Below are 18,607 nucleotides of genomic sequence, written 5' to 3' on the forward strand. Positions count from 1 at the left end.
GTGTGTGTGTATATATATATATATATATATATATATATATACATACAATGGAATATTTCTCAGCCATCAAAAAGAATGAAATCTTGCCGTTTGCAACAATGTGGATGGAACTAGAGTGTATTCTAAGAGAAGTAAATCAGTCAGAGAAAGACAAATACCATATGATTTCACTCATTTCACTCATTGAATTTAAGAAACAAAACAGATGAACATAGGGGAAGGGAAGGAAAAATAAGATAAAAACAGGGAAAACGTAAGAGACTTTTTTTAAGATTTTATTTATTTGACACAGAGAGAGCAAACACAAGCAGGGGGAGTGGGAGAGGGAGAAGCAGACTCCCTGCTGAGCAGGGAGCCCGATGCGGGACTCGATCCCAGGACCGTGGGATCATGACCTGAGCTGAAGACAGACGCTTAACCGACTGAGCCAACCAGGCGCCCCGAGATTTTTTTTTTTTTTTTAAGATTTATTTATTTAGAGAGAGAGTGTGCGCTCGAGCAGGGGGAGGGGAAGAGAGAGAGGGCAAGAAGCAGATGCCACACTGAGCACAGAACCCAATGTGGGACTTGATCATAAGATCCTGAGATCATGACCTGAGCTGAAATCAAGAGTCGGACGCTTAACTCACTGAGCCACCCAGGCACCCCAAGAGATTCTTAACTGTAGGGAACAAAGGGTTGCTGGAGGGGAAGTGGGTGGGGGGATGGCGTAATTGGGTAAGGGGCATTAAGTATGGCACTTGATGTAATGAGCACTGGGTGTTATATGCAACTGATGAATCACTAAACTCTACCCTGAAACTAATAATACACTATATGTTAACTAACTTGAATTTAAATAAAAATTAATGAGATGTAAAATTAAATTTTTTTTGTAGCAAGTATTCTAAGTGTGATATGTATGTTGCACTTACAGCACATCTCAGTTTGAACTATCCACATTTCAGGTGTTCACTACTTAATTGGCTGTGTGATGGCCATATTGGTCAGCACAGTTCTAAACACTGGTGTGGCTCAGGCCCTATCTTTACACCTCTTCTCTGTACTCATTCCCCTGATGATCTCATGCAGGTTCATAGACTTAAATTCTGTCTCTGCTACTGAAGCCTAAGTTTGTATCCTCAGCTTAGACTTTATAGACTTCCCTAAATCTCAGACTCACACATGCTACTGCCTATTCTACATTTTCCGCTTGGATGTTGAGCTCAGGCATCACATTTCCAAATGGAGCTGCTGATTTTCCCATTGCCTCCTAAGTTCTTCCTTCTGTAGTCTCCTCAATCTCAGCAAATGGAGCTCCGTTCTTTTAGTTGTACAGAACAAAAACTTTGGAGTCATCCTTGACTCTTCTCTTTCTCTCATACCTCACATCTAAATCCTCAGGAAGTCCTGTGAACCAAAGGTTGGCAGTCTGCAGCCTGCAGGCCTACCCAGCCTGTTGCCTATGTTTTTTATGGCCCTGGAGCTAAGAATGTTTTTCGTGTTTTTAAAAAAAATTTAAAATTAAAAAAAATTTTTTTAAGATTATTTACTCACTTCAGAGAGAGCACGAGCACGAGCCAGGGAGTATGGGGGCAGAGGGAGAGGGAGAAGCACACACCCCACTGAGCAGGGAGCCTGACACAGGGCTTGATCCCACGACCCTGGGATCATGACCTGAACCGAAGGTAGACGCTTAACCAACTGAGCCACCCAGATGCCCGTTTTTTGTGTTTTAAATAGTTACATTTAAGTAGTCATATGAGTACCTATATAATATCTCCATTTTACCACTTGGCTTGTAAAGCAGAAAATACATATTATCTGGCTCTTTTAAAAAAAGTATCCTTGACTGATACTGTTTATATGTTTAATTTATTTATTTGTTTAATTAGTGCCAGGCACTGCGGCAGGTACTGCTGGGTATTTGCACCTGTAATGATAGGCATATATTGCTTTGCTGTGCAGGGTGAGGGTGGGAGGGAGACTAAGAATGCTCCTCCTGGCTCAAATGCCTTTTCTCCTTTTTAAGAAAAAGTCCTACTTATCTTTAGACTTGGATCCCAGTCTCCTGACTTGCCCATACAGACTTCAGTTTTCTTCTCTGCCCTTCTTAGCACATTCTTCTGTTACAGCTGGTGCCTACATACTGGCTTGCATGGAACAGTCCTACTTGGCACCTTTTATCCTGGTGTAGTTATTAATAGCATCCCCTTTTACTCTCAGTAGTATGCCAGTTTGAGTAATAATGGTATGGTGCACCCCTTACGGTGTACCCCTTCTCCTGTCTTTTTTTTTTTTGAACATGGATGTGATATTTGGAGGTAGGTCCTGCTTCATTTGGTCAACATGTAAATCTAAGACAGCCTCAGAGCTTAGGATGGTGAAGCAGAAAGATTACTTCTGATATTCCTGTTATTTGGCATGATATAAGTAAGTATGCATCACTTAAGTCACTGTAGTTGGATTTTCCTCTTATTTGCAACCAAATATATTTTTTAATACAAAGATAAATTATAAAAGTTTTGGTTTGCCTGGCAAAGAGTAAACACTGTTACTCATTTGGTGTGTATTTCTCCAGATATTTTCTATAATATGTATACACGTGTATTTTACTTAACATGATGGAATTATGTAAACTATTTGCAACTTTTTTCTATAGACAATAGAGAATAGATTTCTGTATGTACCAATATATTGTAGGTAGAGAGCTACCTCATTGTTTTTTATTGGCTGCATAGCTTTAGGTTAAGAGTACAGGTTTTGAATAATTATTTCTGGCAAGAATTATTAAAGGATGCTAAAACTGGTAAACAAAAGTATAACAAGCACAGGTTTTGTACCTAGCCTCCAAGTATCTTCCCACAAGATACTAATTACAAAGGGAAAATGATTCGTTTACAGTGAAGAAACATGGCAGATACCACCTTAGCTAAATGGCCAGACTTAATATCACCAATAACGGGACGGTTCAGCATCATGTGCTTCCAGATACAATGCTCCACGAGAAGAACACAACATCACTTCTGTGGTATTCCTATTAAATATGACATAAATTGGATTTAATCTTGGAGAAACATAAGGCAACCCCATACTGAGGGATGTAGTCGTTAAAAATAACTTCAGCCCAGGGCGCCTGGGTGGCTCAGTTGGTTGGGCGACTGCCTTCGGCTCAGGTCATGATCCTGGAGTCCCTGGATCGAGTCCCGCATCGGGCTCCCTGCTCAGCGGGGAGTCTGCTTCTCCCTCTGCCCCTCCCCCCTCTCATGTACTCGCTCTCATTCTCTCTCTCTCAAATAAATAAATAAAATCTTTAGAAAAAAAAAAAAATAATAACTTCAGCCTGTACTATTCCAAAATGTCAGGGCATGAAAGATAAGGACCAAGGAAATGCCCCACATTAAAGAGATACGAATTTCCAAATTTGATCATTGTACCATGGTTATGTAAGAGAATGATTTATGGTTTTGGGAAATCACACTGAAGTATTTAGAGATAAGGGGGCATCACACTCTATAACTTAGTCTCAAATGTGTAAGAAAAAGTATAGAGAATGATAATGCAAATGTGGTAAAATGTTATTTGAAGAATATGGGGGAGGAATATGGAACTTCTCTGTACTATTTTTGTATTCAGAAATTTTTTCAAAATAAAAAAGTTTAAAAAGTATAGCCTCTGGGGATTGATATCACCTAAGTTTGTGTTCTTTCTCTGTCACTTATATGCTTTGTGGTGTTTGGGAATTTAAGTTTCTATGCCTCAGTGTCCTCATTTATAAAATATAGTTTGTAATAGTCCCCATCTCAGAGCATTATTTTGAGGGTTAATGAAGTTAATACAAGTAAAATGTTTACAACAGTGCCTGGCACATAGTAAGTACTTAATAATGTTAGCTGTTACTATCATTTGTATTCCATTGTATATACAGTAAATTACAAGCCACTTATTAGTAGACATTTAAATTGAAGTCTTAATCTGAATCATCTGTGGGCATGTTTTACCCTTGTAGCTTTATTGTGTTACTCAGTATCTAGTCTGTAGAAGGTACTCAGGTTTGGTTGAATGAATCAAGTCATTTCAGGAGCATCTGAAATCTTTATGCAAAGTACTTTATCTGTGAAATGAATTTTTAAAGCAGTAGTAAGTTGTAACCGATATACTGTAATTGTTGTTTTAGAAGGGGTTGAAAAAAATTTTACTTTATTAGAATATTACATTATTAGTACAGTCAAGATCACTGGTTTGGTTGGAATCACATTTAGTACTGGTATTGGGTGTTCTACTGCAGTTATGATTGTAAATGTTTTACTATTCCAAATTTCTTTGTGGGGCTGCATGTTTTATAGAATCCTGAGTATCCAGATAACTTTCTGCAGTTATATCTTGGCAGTATTGTAAAGACATTGTAAAATACAATAAAGAACATGGGGCTTTACCTCTCAGGATATCTTCATCACCCTAGTGGCTGTGATTGTATTTTGCCATTGTACTCCTGGGTGTCTAGCCCATACCAGCCCTCATTGTGTGGTCTGGATGAAAATGGTTCAGATACGAATAAGTGAGGAGAAAATTTTCCTTACTAGTCTACACCTCCAAATTCTTGATTTCAAAATTATTACCCTTTGATCGCTACAACTTACTTTTTGGTTTCCTTATTCTGATTCCCCAACTCCTGGTATCCTTCAGTTCCACAGAGACCTCCAATTCCCAGATGCTGCTCCTTTAGTTTTCTCTGTTACTTCTGTTGTGTCCTCATTTCCATGGTCCAGTGGTGAAATCATTCTTTCTCAAACACCCTTAACTCCCTTGCACCTCTCATCTCATCATAATGTGTCACTTGTATGGCAAAACCCCAACCATCTGCCTGCTTGCTGCTTGCACCCAAACAGCAGAAGGCTGCTAGAGAAAACCCACATCTGTGTGTCTATTCTCACTTTAATTTTAGGACTGCAAATTTCAGATGGGCGCTCAGCACTAAAGACAGTCCTGTCCTTCTGTGGTAAGCTTTCTTTAACAGCCTCTCAGTGACTTTTCCACATCTTTTACTTCTCAAAAACTCCATTGCCAACCCTCCTCTCTGTCAGCTTACCTTGTACCTTAATGAAATATTAGATTGAATCAGATGTGGGTCGACGTACCCCATCTTCTCACAATCACACGTGCTAACCTGTGTTGGTACCCACATCATCTGCTTTGTCTTGTGAAAATGCAAGTACCCTGACAATCTAAGTTCAGCCTCCTCTTGTGTTCTAGATTCTGTCCCCTCTTGCCTTCTGCAGTCATTAACCCTTCTTTGTATTGCATTATTAGTGTCTCCTTCCCTACTACATTATACCTTTGGCGTATAAACATACTTAAATATCATTCAGTTTAAAGCAACCCAGTTCCCTTGATCCCATGGCTCCTTATATCCAGTGTCATTTCTCTGCTACCCTATGCAAAAAACTCCTTGAATGAGCTGTTAATATTTATTTTTCCTATTTGTTCTCACCCTCCTATTAGACATTCTTTTTCTACAACTGCACAGAAGTTGGTCTTAACAAGGTCCATAATATCCATCTTGCTAAAATCCATTGTTCTCACCTCTCCCTCTCCAACCACCAGTATCATTGAACACAGTTGACCTCTCTTTGAAAGAGTTTCATTTCATCTTCCTGGTACAGGTGTCTCTTGGTTTTCTTTCTTCCTCACTGGTTAGCCCATTTCTTGTGCTTGCTTCTCTAGATGGCTGGGACGACTACTGGGCTCTTCTATAACTTCTGCTTCAGTTGATGTCCTCTAGTTCTGCACCTTTTAATACCAACTCTGTGCTGATGAAGCCCAAATTTATATTTTTAGTCCTGATTCCTCCCCTGACTTTCAGACTCACACAGGTGCCTTCCTGAAATCTTCACTTGGATAACTAAAGAAATTCTAAACTTAACATAACTAAAATTGTACTCCATTTCTGTCTTTAAACCTACCTCTCTGAAAGTCTGCCCCATCTCAATAAATTGTACCATCATATACCAGTTCCTCAGACCAAACACCTAAAAATGATCCTTGATTGCACAGCTTACCTTATACCCCACATTCATTTCATTGGCACATCATGTTAGTTTTACTTTTTCAATATATCCTGATTTCAACAACTTCTCATCACTTCCAGTTATAATCTTAATCCAAATCACCATCAGCTCCTGCTTGCATTTTTGGTCTCCCTGGTTTGACTTTGACTTTTGTCCTTGTTAAATCTACAAGGTTTTTAAGAGTGATCTTTTAATGGTAGCATCTGTTTATATAACTCCTCTGCTTCAGTCCTCCAGTGACTTAGATTAAGTTCTTGTTACTGAGGCGACTTTTTATTATGCAGACCTGTGATATTCTGTCACATAAATGCTTTTCCTTAGGCTCCTCCTGGAAAGCAGTGCATAGATAGGACTTACTGGAGTGTTTTGTCTTCACAGTATTGGCTTACTTAATTTTTAAAAAATTAGTAACATTTTAAAAATTGGAGGATTTCACATTAAATTAGACTTTTTTGTTCTGAAAAACACTAGCTTTGCATTCATTACGCAATAGGATAAGTAGTGGTTGGTTTCCTTTACATGAAGTGTGTGTTCTCCAGCTTGCCATAGTCTCCACCACTCCCCCAGGTATCTTTTAGTCAGCCTGATCTACTTAGGAAGATGACCAGGCACAGCCCTGCCCTACAGTAGGTCATCATTCACTTGACAGATATTTTTTTTAATTTTTTTAAAGCATTTTATTTTTTATTTTTTAACATGGGGCTTGAACTCAGGACCTGGAGATTAAGAATCGGTCACCCAACCTACCAAAACACCCAGGCACCCGGACAAATATTTTTTTTAACAGTACTTTGTGCCCGGTACAATTCTAAGACCTGGAGATGAAGCAGTGAATACAACAGAGCCTTGATGTCATTGATTTTGCATTCCTTGGGAGAGATAGTCAGTGTGTCAGTAAACACATCATGTCAGGTGTTCTGTGAAGAAGAGTGAAGCAGGGACAGGGCATATAGAATGGTGAAGGGTGCTGTTCTAGAATGCACAGAGCAAACCTCTGTATGAGGAATTGACATTGGAACAGAAGCTAGAATATAGGGAGGGATGGGGCTCTGGAAATCTTAGGAAGAAACTTTGTGGGGAGGGGTCAGCAAGTACAGAGGTCCTGAGAAGAGAAGGTGTTTGATGTGTCCGACGGATGACAAGAAGGACGTTGGAGAGGGAGGCCAGAGCTGCATGGTAATTGGTGGTGGGCCTCTGTTCACGTGGGGTTTTGGATTTTCCTGTGAGCAGGGAAACAACTGGAAGGTTTTGAGTAGGAGGTGATGTGAAATGACTTATTTTAAAACAATCCCTTTGGCTTCTGGCAGTGAATAAATTGTAGCAGGGACGAGCATGGGCGGGAGGGCGACCTGTGTGGAGGCAGCTGTGGAAGTGAGAGGGGTGGTGACTTCACTAGAGATAACTAAAAGGTGGAAGTTACGCTTAGATGAGACATTGAAGGTCGAGCCTATTGGGTTTTCTGATGGTTTGATACAGGGCGTGGGAAAATGAGAGGAGGGGTGCCTGGGTGGCTCAGTCGGTTAAGTGTCCAACTCGCTTTTGGGTGAGGTCATGATCTTAGGGTGTTGAGATCAAGCCCTGCATCAGGCTTCACACTAGGCATGGAGTCTGCTTGAGATTCTCTTTCTCCTCTCTGCTTGCTTGCTGTCTTTCAAAAAAAAGAAAAGAAAACTAGAGAAATTGGAAGTATAAGTTTTCAGCCAGAGTAACTGGGTGGATGGAGGTACCATTTAGCAACGTGGTAAATGCTGGGAGAGTTCCTTATTAGACGTGTAAAGCATAAGAATCCTATTTGGCGGCCAAGTAGGGATAGAGTATAAACTTTGCCTAGAGGATAAGCTTATAGCTCTAACACAACCTGAGATTTTTAAAAGACCCAATCCTCTGAATCCTGTAACACCACTAACAATAGTTCTTTGAACCCAGGGACATTGTTTTTTTTTCTCTGTCAGTTCATAACATATAGTACATGATATGGATTGTGTACTCACTTATGTTTTTGTTAAGAATCCACAGAAATGTTGCCATAGCTCTGGCTACTGCTATAAATGCCTATTATTCCAATATATTAGGATTCTGTGTACATTTTTATAAGAATTATAATACAACAGAAACATTCTTTTAATAGAGCTTGTAACTTAATTGAATCAGCCAAATGATATTAAATTCAGTTTTCAAAGTGAGTCTAGCAAACTACTTAATTTGTTAATGTCTCAGCAGTATTTTAAATGATTTTGTGGGTGGGAATCCATGTATGTATGAATAGTTTTTTCTTTACGTGGGGCTGAAGTGGAAATATGTTTTGCTATCACTTTGAGTAATTTTGTTTGAGAAGGCTTAACTTTTGTGGCCTAACAGTGTGTAAACAAGCTTTTGATAATTTTTGAAGTAAAAGTCTTATATAAATCTTGCAGACTTATCAAGCGGTAATTACTGTGTATTTACTGTTCACTTGTGAACGTGAGAATACTTTGTAAGTGGGAATTACTACTTTCTGATACTATTAGCATTAACCGTATTTTGCAAATGAACATACTAAATGCAAGTGTATTTAAATTGCCTAAAGGCAAATGATTAAAGGTGGAGATAGCATTAGAATATGGTGTTTTAAGGATACACTGTAGGGAGTGTGGATGTATGATAGTAATATTTAGACAAGCAGAATGACATTTCATTACTGTGTTCATATTAGTAAATAGTGATTTTGTAAGAGGAATATAATGAAAGGTTTTGCTACTATTCAAGGGCCTAATTATTCCTTTCCTGTACAGGAAGATTTTCAATCAATGACTTATGGATTTAAAATGGCTAACAGTGTGACAGACCTTCGAGTTACAGGTAAAACAATTTATAAGATGACACACAAGTTTTGTATTTGGATTTGTTTCCTGTTTAAACTCATTGTCTTTTTTTTTTTAATTTTTTATTGTTATGTTAATCACCATACATTACATCATTAGTTTTTGATGTAGTGTTCCATGATTCATTGTTTGTGCATAACACCCAGTGCTCCATGCAGAACGTGCCCTCTTTAATACCCATCACCAGCTAACCCATCCTCCCACCCCCCCTCCCCTCTAGAACCCTCAGTTTGTTTTTCAGAGTCCATCGTCTCTCATGGTTCGTCTCCCCCTCCGATTTCACCCCCTTCATTCTTCCCCTCCTGCTATCTTCTTCTTTTTTTTTTCTTAACATATATTCATTATTTGTGTCAGAGGTACAGATCTGTGATTCAACAGTCTTGCACAATTTACAGCGCTCACCATAGCACATACCCTCCCCAGTGTCTATCACCCAGCCACCCTCCCTCCCACCCCCTACCACTTCAGCAACCCTCCGTTTGTTTCCTGAGATTAAGAATTCCTCATATCAGTGAGGTCATATGATACATGTCGTTCTCTGATTGACTTATTTCACTCAGCATTGTCTCTCTTTCTAGGCATGCTAAAAGATGTGGAGGATGACATGCAAAGAAGAGTAAAGGTATATTTCTTTTCTATTTGCTTTGGTACAGGATTTTTGCATTCTTCTAAATGTCAAGTTACCTTTAGCTAATTACAAACAGCTACTGTAGGGAGGGCCACCAGCTTCCTTAATATATGCTGTGCCTTCTTTGCAATTCATTTGAAAACAGCTAGAGCAGTTGTTTCTGGTGAATTAATGTCCTTTTCAAGTACTGAAAATTTAACCTTGAAGATTATTCAATTTTTTGCCAGTGTTTTAGAATTACAAATATGCTTTTTTAAGAATAGCATAATCTAGAATTTTAAGCTCCTCAAAGGTAAGGACGATCTTCTTCCACAGCTATTACAAAGTCTGCAACACAGTGGACGATCTCAGTATCCTAGATCTGGTGAACGACTTCTATGAATGATACCCTTCAGCCAGATGACCCTAACAGTTTGGTTCTCATAGAGATTTAAAAAAAGGAAAAAAGTTATATTTCTGCTGTTCTTCTATACTTGTATAACACAACATGGTTGTCAAAGCAATTTTATATTATTGCCTTAGTTGATATTTATAATTAAGTAGTGAATTAGGCAATAAAATGCACATAGTGCCCTAGTTTTAGGTGAGGAAATCCAGCTTAAAAGAGTTAAGTAAACTGTCTGAGTCTACTGAAGGGCATGCCACTCGGAAGGGCAGCTAGCACAGGGCTAGAACCCAGATCTTCTGCCAGATCTTCCTGTAGTTACTGCCCTATAGTTGTCAAAATAGTCAGTCATATTGTTACTCATGCAAGAGGTTTTGCATTTTAGTGTAGAACAATCAGTATTTACAGTGTGACTTTATGATGTGATTTGTATAAAGGTTACTATTTTTTTCTAACAGGGTTAGTTTTGAGAGCATCAAGAGTTTCAATTAGTACGTCCTTTTAAAAAAGAAAGAAGTACCGTGTGCCATGTACTTACCTTATTTCATTGTTGGCTTTTGCTGTTTTTAATACCTTATTCTTCTGTATGATTTTAATAATTTATATCAAAATGGACTTTCTGTATAAGTATTAATAGGAAAATAAATACTAGATCTTTTTTCTTCTGAATATTTTTCTTAAAAATAGATTCTTACGTATACTCAAAAAATTAATTTAGCACTTTACCTTGTATATTTATAAGCTAATATTTCTACAAGTTTATGTTTATTTTAATTCACGTTTTTTAAAATTTTAGAGTACTCGAAGTCGACAAGGAGAAGAAAGAGATCCAGAAGTTGAACTAGAAGTAATTGAACTTATTTTCTGGTAGATAATATCAGAGAAGTCTACCTCTTAATGTTGTAGTTTTATGAACTGCGTTATAATTTATGGAAGCCCTTTTTAAGGTATTTCTTTAAAAGTTGGACATTGCAAGGGATTTTATTTCCCTTGTATTTGTTTTGATAGAATAATAATACAGCTCTTTCAAATACATGATTTCAAAGCTCTTCAATATTCCTGTGAGGTAGGAAGAAAAATTATTTTTTACAGATGATACATCAAAATTTGGCAAAACTCAAGAACCTGAACAGTGTGAAAAGTACTAAACCTTTGTCTGGATCCTTAATTTTCTGACTCTGCTTAAAACATCTTTTCATCAATTCTGTTTAAAATGCTAATTAAATCAGTTTCTGAGATAATAGTCTTAACTTTTTACTTAAGGAAAAGTCCATCCCATTGATACAGAAACTTTACTTTATATTTCTATTTCAGTAGAACAGGCTTTGTTTTATTTTCTGCAGCTCATTTTCAGGCATTTAAAAGACTATAAGTGAAGGTGTTTGTAATATAGTAAGTTATTAGCATTGAAAGTTAGGACTTAAAATACTATATTTTAAAATGAAATTCCTTTGACAGACTTTGCATCTTTTAACTTTTAGTGGTTTCTTATTTTTTAGCACCAACAGTGTTTAGCAGTATTCAGCAGAGTGAAATTCACTCGAGTGTTACTGACAGTGCTTATAGCCTTTACTAAGAAAGAGGTAAGAGCATTTAATCTATTTCAGTGGGCTTTTTGGGGGGGCAGGACATAGTGTGTTATTGGAAGTAGTTCTGAGACTTTTCCATTGGAACGCCTCCAGTCACACATATACAGCATTCAGCATTTGGTATATTTTATGTATTATATATATATGATATTAGAGATATTAGATAATTTTCTCAAAAAGTCACATGAATTTACATTCTGTTCCATAACATATCTGTGTCTGTTGTTGATATATAAAAATAATATCTTATAAGACTTACTACTGGTACAATAATAGAAATTGAAATTTCTTGTGTGTAGTCCTATCTTGTGAATTGAAAAGGAGAAAGCAAAAATGGGAATTTCAGGTAGACCTCTTCTTTCATTCAGTTCAGTAATTAACTGTTGGTGTAGAACCAAAAAAGCCCTGGATGGTGAATATTTTTTCTTCGTGTGTATTTGCATTAATTCAAGTCAATTACAGACTAATTTGTGGATAATTAGGAAGTGGTGAATAGAGATCCAACCTTTGCCATTGATCTAACTCCTAAGTCTCTTTTTTTCTGTTTTGTTTTTTTTTAATTTCACCTTAATGAATGGCATAGTAGAAATGTTGAAATTTTCCAGTTGACTGCAACTCAATTTTTTCCTTTGTTTTTTTAAAATATAAGACAAACAGAACAAGCCAGAAATGTTTCGTATTATTTTTTAATGGCTCCTACAAGAATAGAAATGGGTAAAAAAAATAATTTCTAGGGGCGCCTGGCTGGCTCAGTCGTTGGGCGTCTATCTTCGGCTCAGGTCATGATCCCAGGGTCCTGGGATCAAACCCCGCATCGGGCTCCCTGCTCAGCGGGAAGCCTGCTTCTCCCCCCTCCCATTCCCTCTGCTTGTGTTCCCTCTCTCGCTGTCTCTTTCTGTCAATAAATAAAATCTTTAAAAATAATAATAATAATTTCTATCCTAACAGGATCTGAGCATCCTGTATTAAGTGAATAGCTTGTGAAAACCGACGTCATTACAACATTTAATTTCATTATTGTTTATAGGATTTTCCTATTTAATGTATATCTTTCAGTGAAAGAATATGTAAGAATGTTTTTGGTGATTTATTTGCTAGACCAGTGCTGTTGCAGAAGCTCAAAAATTGATGGTTCAAGCAGCAGATCTTCTTTCTGCCATTCATAATTCATTGCATCATGGCATCCAGGCTCAGAATGATACTACAAAAGGAGGTAATTGTCTGTTTTTACTCCTACTCTTTTTTTTTCTTACCCATCCAGATTATATAAAGTTTGGTTTGTTCTAAAATTCATGTGTCAGTCCATCTGTTTGGACCTTGGAATGTTTTACTCCATAAACTTATATAGTATCTATGCTTTCTTTTAAATATATTATAGACCAAAAATTGTACTATAGAATTTGACCGTCTCCTGTATCTTACTGTTTGGGCTCTGAATATTTACTGTCAAGTGATCATTCTGTGATGTCAGCAGTACACTCTTTTTTAATCACCTCTCCCCTTTACTCCTTTGAGAGATCATCACCTTGATTACATAGTATTCCCTGAATACTGGGCCTATACCCTCTGTGGTCTCATTGCAGTTGTTTACCTGTTTGTTTTTCCGTAACAGTGTTTTAGGTCAGGAACAGTCTTGTTTGTGTATCTCTGTGGTGCTTGGCACATTATTGACAGTAGATTTTATTTATGAAATATTTCTTAAAATGAAAGGAATAATATGCCTTTGTTGTAAAAGTTGCAGCTGAGTTAACATTTTATTTTTATTTTTTTAATATTTTATTTATTTATTTGAAAGAGAGACAGCAAGAGCGAGAGAGGGAACACAAGCAGGGGGAGTGGGAGAGGGAGAAGCAGGCTTCCCGCTGAGCAGGGAGCCCGATGCGGAGCTCGATCCCAGGACCCTGTGATCACGACCTGAGCCAAAGGCAGACGCTTGATGACTGAGCCACCCAGGCGCCCCTATTTTTATTTCTTTTTTAAAGATTTTATTTGCGATAGCATGAATGGGGGGGAGGGGCAGAGGGAGAAGGAGAAGCAGGCTTTCCACTGAGCAGGGCACCTGACGCAGGGCTTGATCCCAGAACTCTGGGATCATGACCTGAGCCAGAGGCAGACACTTAACCCACTAAGCCACCCAGGTACTCCCTGAGTTAACATTTTAGCTAATAAGTAGCAACTGTGATTCTTAAAACTCATTATAATGAAATATTTATATTCTCTAAATTGTACACTTTTAATAGATGAATTATATGGTATGTTAATTATATCTCAGAGTTGTGATTAAAAGAAGATGAGCAATGTTTTCAGAATTTGGGTGGGGGGATGGTTTCTAATCTTGAATCCTAGTTTCAAACTATCATTTAATTGTGAAGAAAGAAATTGTTAAGTATTTAAAGTCTCAAAATTAATCTCCCAAAAGCTTTCAAAGATACTACTGGTATATATGCTCCATTAAAACAAGGGACTAAGGGGATTCTGGGGAAGATGGCAGAGTAGGAGGATCCGAGGCTCACCTCATTTCACAGATGCACTTTATAACACCCACATCAGTGTAAATAACCCAGAAAATGATGTGAAGACTGGCAGACCAGACTCTCCACAGCTAAATATAGAGAAGAGGCCACACTGGAAGAGGGTAGGAAGGGCAGAGCCATGGTCAGAAGCTAAATGGACCCTTGGGGCTGTCTGCGGGAGTGAGGAACACCGAGGATACAGAGAGGGGAGAGGAGCAGACCCCACATGGAGGCATGAAGGACCTACTCTGGGAAGACGAATCCCCATAACATTCGGCTTTGAAAACCAGAGGGGTTTAGCTTCTTGGGTTCTTAAAACCAGTGGGGCTTAATGCCCAGAACTTTAAAAGTCATCAGGCTCAGCTCTGAGCTAGAGGGCAATAGGAAACTGAGTCCCTGCCCTTCAAGAGACAGCATAACAACCCTGCTGAGATATAGCATAGAAACAGCAGTTTGAAAATTTATTTGGTTGGGGGGATGGTTTCTGATCTTGAATTAGAAGCAGAACAGAATTTATTTGCTGGACTCAGAAGTGTGCTGCAGGGGCAGGGATCTGTAGGAGACTTCTCTAAAAACAAAAGAGCTGGTGGGTGCCATTTCCCTCCCTGCCTACCCAGTTAGAAACAGATGCCTGTGGAACCAGTGCTGCACACTCTTCACCTAGCTTACCAACAGCACATCCCATCCCCATGCTATTCAGACCTGCCCCCTCCAACACAACCACTGCAGGAGTTTTCACAAAGCCTCTACATTACCCTGCCACAGCAGACTGGCACAAACTTTGCTAACACTGGATGCCCCTCCTTGCATTCCCTTGCAGACCCGCCCCCTCTGACACATCCTCAACTGGAGTCCATCCAGAGTGGCACTGCAAGCATGGCAGTGTGCAAGCATCCCCAGCAGGGATCAGTGCCCCTCAAAGTGACTCTTACCCTGGGGAGAGGGCAGGAAACCACACACCCTGATCCAACTGCAGCCCCACAATGCATTGGGGGCACACACAGGGTCTGACTACAGGCCCCGCCCACCAACAAAATGCTCAGTTGATGACACAGGGAAAGTAGCCTGTAGTACTGTGTGACCACGGCTCTGGCAAATGCCTAGTCTGACCCAACTCAAGCCCAAGGCAGCACCAGACTAGCCCACAAATAACACAGGGACCAAACTTTGCCCACAGCAGGCAAAGAGAGCCATTGCAGATGACTGGACTGAAGGCAAACATGGCTCAGTCACAACAGTAGGGTGCACACAACACACATAGGAGATACTCTGAAGCACCAGTTTCTGGTGAACAGGAGACATTGTACTGCAGGCCACCACAGAGCCTCTTCTTCATGAGGCCACTACTTTTTTTTTTTTTTTAGATTTATTTATTTATTGTGGGGGATAAGCAGGGCGGGAGAGAACCTTAAGCAGACTCTGCACTGAGGTGGAGCCCAATGCACGGCTCAATCTCACGTCCCTGAGATCACGACTTGAGACAAAATCAAGAGTCAGACACCCAACTGACTGCCGCTCAGGCGCCCCTTATAAGGCCACTACTTTCAAGAGCAGGAGACAAAGCTGACTTTCCTAACACAAAGAAACAGACACAGAGAGTTAGACAAAATGAGGAGACAGAAATATGTCCCAAAGGAAAGAAGAGGACAAAATCACAGCAAGAGACCTAAGTGAAACTGAGGTGTAAGTAATATGCCTGATAGGGAATTCAAAGTAATGGTCATAAAGATACTCACTGAACTTGAGAAAAGAGTGATAAATCTCAGCGAGATCCTCAAAAAAGAGATGTAATACAGAAAAGAACCTATTGGAGTTGAAGAACTCAATAACTAAAATTAAAAATACACTAAAGGGAATGAATAGTAGGCTAGAGGAAGCAGAAGAACAGATGCAGTGACCTGGAGAACAGAATAATGGAAAGCAATTAAGCCAAACAGGAGAAAGAAAAAAAGAACAATAAAAAAGAATAGACTAAGGGAACTTAGCAATACTGTCAAGTGTAACAGCATTCACATTATAGGGATCCCAGAAGGAGAAGAGAGCAAAAAGGGGGCAGAAAATTTATTTGAAGAAAGAATAGTGGAAAACTTCTTGAATCTAGGGAAGGAAACAAATCCAGATCCAGGAAGCACAAAGATTCCCCAACAAAATCAACCCAAGGAGATCCACACCAAAACACATAGTAATTAAAATGGCAAAAAGTAGGGCTAAAGAGGATTTATAAAGCAGGAAAACAAAAGAAGACAGTTATATACAAGGGAAATCTGATAAGGCTATCAGCTGATATTTCAGCAGGAACTTTGCAGGCCAGAAGGCGTGGCATGATATATTCAGAGTGCTAACAGAAAAAAACCTGCAACCAAATCTATCCAGCAAGGCTGTCATTCAGAATAGAAGGAGAGATAGTTTCCCAGACAAACAAAAGTTAAAGGAATTCATCACTGCTAAGCCAGTTCTATAAGAAATGTTAAAGGGGAGTCTGAATGGGAAGGAAAGACCATAAGCAGGAGTAAGAAAAGTGGGAAGCACAAAAGCTATAAAATACGTATATCTTTAGAAATTAGTCAAGGGTTTCACAAAATAAAAAGATGTAAAGTAGGACACTACATACCTAAAATGTGGGGGAGAGGAGTAAAAATTTAGTGCTTTCAGAATGGCTTCAAACTTAAGCAACCATCAAATTAATATGGACTGCTGTATACATATGTTGTTATATGTAAACCTGATGGTAACCACAAATCAAAAACCAGTGATAGATATACAAAAAATAAAGAGAAGGGAATCCAAATATATCAAACTATTCCAAGAAATAATAGAGGAAAGAAAGCTTCACCAAAGAAAGCCAACAAACTATGAGAGAAGAAAGCAAGAGAACAGAGAATTAGAAAACCAGCCAGAAAGCAAGTAACAAAATGGCAGTAAGTACATGCCTATCAATTGTTACTTTGAATGTAAATGGACTAAATGCACCAATCAAAAGACATAGGATGGTGGAATGGATAAAAAAAACAAGATCCATCTATATGCTGTCTACAAGAGACTTGTTTCAGACCTAAAGGGGGACACATGCAAATTAAAAGTAAAGAGATAGAAAAACACTTACAATGCAAATGGAAGTGAAAAGAAAGCCAGTGTATAGCAGTACTTAAATGAAACAAAGTAGACTTTTTAAAAAAATACTGTAACAAGAGCCAAAGAAGGATACTACACAATCATAAAAGGAACAATCCAACAAGAAGAGACAACAATTGTAAATATTTATGCACCAAAAACATAAAGCAGCTTTTAACAAACATAAAGGAAGTAATCAATAGTACTATAATAATAGTAGGGGACTTTAACACCTCACATCAATGGATAGATCATCCAAACAGAAAGTCAACAAGAAAACAGTGGCTTTGAATGACACTTAGTTGGAACATTCCTAAATCGGCAGAATGCACATCCTTTTCGTTTTCCTTTTTTTTTCCCTCTAAAGATTTTATTTATTTGAGAGAGAGAGAGTGAGTGAGCAGGGAGGAGAGGAGAGGGAGAAGCAGGCTCCCGGATGAGCAGGCAGCCTGACACGGGGCTTGATCCCAAGACCCTGAGATCATGACCTGAGCCGAAGGCAGATGCTTAACCTACTGAGCCACCCAGGCACCCCAGAATGCACATTCTTTTCAGGTGCACATGGAACATTCTCCAGAATAGATCAAGGTAGGCCACGATACAAATCTCAACAAATTCAGAAAGATCAAAGTCACACCATGCATCTTTTCCAACCACAGTGCTATGAAACTGGAAATCAACCACAAGAAAAAGATCTGGAAAGAACACAAATACATGGAGGTTAAATAACATGCTATTAAACAATGAGTGGATCAACCAAGAAATCAAAGAGGAAATAATACATGGAGAAAAATGAAAACGAAAATGAAAACAACAGTCCAGAATCTTTTGGATGCTACAAAAGTGGTTTTAAGAGAGAAGTTTATAGCAATACAGGCCTACCTCAAGAAGCAAGAAAAATCTCAAACAACCTAACCTTACACCTAAAGGAGTTAGAACAAACAAAACCCCAAAATAGTAGAAGAAAGGAAATAATAAAGATTAAAGCAGAAATACATGAAATAGAAACTAAAAAAAAATGATAGAAGAGATTAATGAATCCAGGAGCTGGGTCTTAGAAAAGATAACAAAATTGATACACCATTAGCCAGACTCATCAAAAAAAGAGAGAAAAGGGACTCAAACAATCAGAAATGAAAGAGGAGAAATAACACCACAGAAATAGAAAGGATTATGAGAATGTTATGTAAAATTATATGCCAAAAGATTGGGACAATCTAGAAGAAATGGATACATTCCTAGAAACATAGAAACTACCAAAACTGAAGCAGGAAGAAATAGAATATTTGAACAGATCAATTACCAGCAATGAAACTGAATCAGTAATCAAAAAGTTCCCAACAAAGAAAAGTCCAGGACCAGATGGCTTCACTGGTAAATTCTACCAAATATTTAAAGAAGAGCTAATACCTGTTCTTCTCAAACTATTCTGAAAAACAGAAGAGGAAGGAAAACTTCTGAATTCATTCTATG

General features: G+C 38.5%; 1 protein-coding gene across 4 annotated transcripts in view; it reads left to right on the forward strand.

Moving 5' to 3' along the window:
* Positions 1-18,607, forward strand: part of NAA35 (N-alpha-acetyltransferase 35, NatC auxiliary subunit) — a 98,967-nt gene that overhangs the window by 25,465 nt on the left and 54,895 nt on the right. For all 4 annotated transcript variants that reach the window (XM_078061536.1, XM_036097671.2, XM_078061534.1 and 1 more), the window contains exons 7-11: positions 8,819-8,885; positions 9,487-9,530; positions 10,718-10,768; positions 11,421-11,504; positions 12,609-12,723. In XM_078061536.1, coding sequence (XP_077917662.1) covers positions 8,819-8,885; positions 9,487-9,530; positions 10,718-10,768; positions 11,421-11,504; positions 12,609-12,723 — 361 coding nt within the window. The remainder of the gene's footprint in view (positions 1-8,818; positions 8,886-9,486; positions 9,531-10,717; positions 10,769-11,420; positions 11,505-12,608; positions 12,724-18,607) is intronic.

The sequence above is a fragment of the Halichoerus grypus genome, chromosome 14 (genome assembly GCF_964656455.1).
Source record: "Halichoerus grypus chromosome 14, mHalGry1.hap1.1, whole genome shotgun sequence".
NCBI lineage: Eukaryota > Metazoa > Chordata > Mammalia > Carnivora > Phocidae > Halichoerus > Halichoerus grypus.